General features: G+C 65.6%; 1 protein-coding gene across 1 annotated transcript; it reads left to right on the top strand.

The window, feature by feature from the left end:
* The first annotated feature begins 212 nt into the window (after positions 1 to 212).
* SEMA6B (semaphorin 6B) lies at positions 213 to 2,255 on the top strand. The gene is made up of 8 exons (XM_026867403.1): positions 213 to 341; positions 451 to 513; positions 903 to 1,004; positions 1,134 to 1,224; positions 1,312 to 1,431; positions 1,539 to 1,627; positions 1,734 to 1,951; positions 2,068 to 2,255. The coding sequence occupies exons 1-8, from the start codon at positions 213 to 215 to the stop codon at positions 2,201 to 2,203; spliced, it is 948 nt and encodes a 315-aa protein (XP_026723204.1). The 3' UTR covers positions 2,204 to 2,255.
* The last annotated feature ends 293 nt before the right edge of the window (positions 2,256 to 2,548 follow it).

Raw genomic sequence — 2,548 nt, 5'->3', positions numbered from 1 at the left:
CACCCAACACCCCCCCCAACGCTTTTTGCTGGGGAGGCACCCCACTACCTGCCCTGGGGGCACCCCAAAATCTGCCATGGGGCACCCCAGGGGGCTGCAGGGGCTCTGGCAGGGCTGTCCCTGCCCTGGTGATGCTCATTGCCCATCCCAGCACCCCAAACCTTCCCGGGGGTGGGGGGCTGTGAGGGATCCTGCACACACCCCCCCCCAACATGCCTCACTGGGGGCCACATCCCAGGGGTGCCCCGCAGGGTGGTGACACCCGTGTCCCCCTCCCCAGGGACAATGTCTACCGCGTGAGCCTGGAGCCCACCGGTGCTGGCGAGATGCGCTACCACCGGGTAAGTGCTGAGCCCCCCGGGTACTAGGGGTTGGGGGGGCACTGGGGGGGGCTGTCAGCTTCTCCCCAGCCCCACGCTGGGTTTTGTGTGTGTGTTGCCCCCCCACCAGAAGCTGACGTGGCGCTCGAACCAGCACGACATCAGCATCTGCCGGATGAAGGGGAAACACGAGGTACGGAGTTGGGGGGGGGCACACCCCGTGAGACCTCCCTGGATGGGGGCTGAGCACCCTCCTGCACCCCGTGTCACATGGACAAAGCCACCCCGTGTGTCCCCCCCCGGCCACTGTCACCCTCCTCCTCCTCGCTCCCTGCCAGCCATTGTGTCTCGGTGATTTATTGGCCGCTTAGATAATTGGGTTTGTAATTAATTATTTCGGGCCTGTGGATCAGAGCAGGCGCAGCCCGGCATCTGCCAGAAATCCAATTTCCAGGTCCCATAAATGCCATTTTGGGGGCGAAAACACCCCGCAAGGCGGACCATCGCAGCCATGGGAGCACGCAGGGGTGAGGTGGGTGGGCCGGGGTGCCGGGGGGTGACGGTCCCCTCTCTCCGGCGCAGGCAGAGTGCCGTAACTTCGTCAAGGTGCTGCTGGTGCGGAACGAGAGCCTGCTCTTCATCTGTGGCACCAACGCCTTCAACCCCGTCTGCGCCAACTACAGCGTGAGTCACCCACCCCCCGTGTCACCCACCCCACGCGTCCCCCCGCGCCGTGGCCGGGTGACAGATGCTCCTGCCTGCGCCGCTGAGGCAGCCCGGGCCCCGCTCACGGCCCCGTCTCGCCCGCTGTAGATGGACACGCTGGAGCCCATCGGGGACAACATCAGCGGCATGGCCCGGTGTCCCTACGACCCCAAGCACGCCAACGTGGCCCTCTTCACAGGTCAGTGCTGGCACCGCCGGCGCCGTGCCGGGCGCTCTGCCCGCCGTCTCCCGCCCCGCGCCCGGCTGACGCCCCTCTCCCGCGCAGGGGGGATGCTCTTCACCGCCACCGTGACGGATTTCCTGGCCATCGACGCCGTCATCTACCGCAGCCTGGGGGACAGCCCGACCCTCCGCACTGTCAAACACGACTCCAAATGGTTCAAAGGTGCCTTCCCCCGGCGTGGTGGCCACCATGTGCCATGCCAAGATGTGGCACATGGCCCCTTTCTTTGCCATCCTGGGACATCGCTGACCCTGCCACTGTCCCCGCAGAACCCTACTTCGTGCACGCCGTGGAATGGAGGAGCCACGTCTACTTCTTCTTCCGAGAGATCGCCATGGAGTTCAACTACCTGGAGAAGGTGGGAGACATCCCTGCAGTGGTCTGAGACACCCAGGGTGGGGACAGGGACAAGGGGATGGTCACTGAGGTTGGGTACCAGGTGCTGATGGGTGTCCACCCCACAGGTGGTGGTGTCTCGGGTGGCCCGGGTGTGCAAGAACGACATGGGGGGCTCGCAGCGGGTGCTGGAGAAGCAGTGGACCTCCTTCCTCAAGGCCCGGCTCAACTGCTCCGTGCCGGGCGACTCGCATTTCTACTTCAACGTCATCCAAGCCGTGACGGACATCTTGGAGCTGGATGGGCGCCCCGTGGTGCTGGCTGTCTTCTCCACGCCTGCCAACAGGTCTGATCCTCTCGTGCCCTGCTCAGCCCCCCAGGGCTGGGCTGGGACCCCTCCACGTGCCCCACTGTCCGTGGGGGATAGGTTGAGGTGCTCACCCTGTGCCCGCGTCCCCCCAGCATCCCCGGCTCGGCCGTCTGCGCCTTTGACATGACCCAAGTGGCCGCCGTCTTCGAGGGACGTTTCCGGGAGCAGAAATCACCCGAGTCCATCTGGACACCAGTGCCCGAGGACATGGTGCCAAAGCCCCGGTGAGTGACATGCCACTGGGATGGGGCTGGGGAGAGCCAGGCTGGAACCAGCAAGAAGGGACATGGGGATGGAGGTGGGGACGGAGATGGGGACAGGGACAGGGACAGCCAGGACTGGTACCTGCAGGGAGGGTGATGGGAGTGGCTGTAGGGTCAGAGATGGGGACAGGGACAAGGACAGGGTTGGCAAGGGGTGGGGACAGGATGATGCCAGCAGGAAGTGTAGAGGGGATGGGGATGATGGGGCTGGGGACAGGAACAGGGACAGCCATGGCCAGTACCAGCTGGGCTGGGGACAGGGCTGGGGACAAGGCCAGCGTGGCCGTGGGGACGCTGAGCCATGCCGTGG

This window comes from Athene cunicularia, unplaced genomic scaffold, assembly GCF_003259725.1.
Source record: "Athene cunicularia isolate RWA unplaced genomic scaffold, athCun1 SCF_346, whole genome shotgun sequence".
Taxonomy (NCBI): Eukaryota; Metazoa; Chordata; class Aves; order Strigiformes; family Strigidae; genus Athene; species Athene cunicularia.
This window is presented reverse-complemented; position numbering and strand designations above follow the sequence as displayed.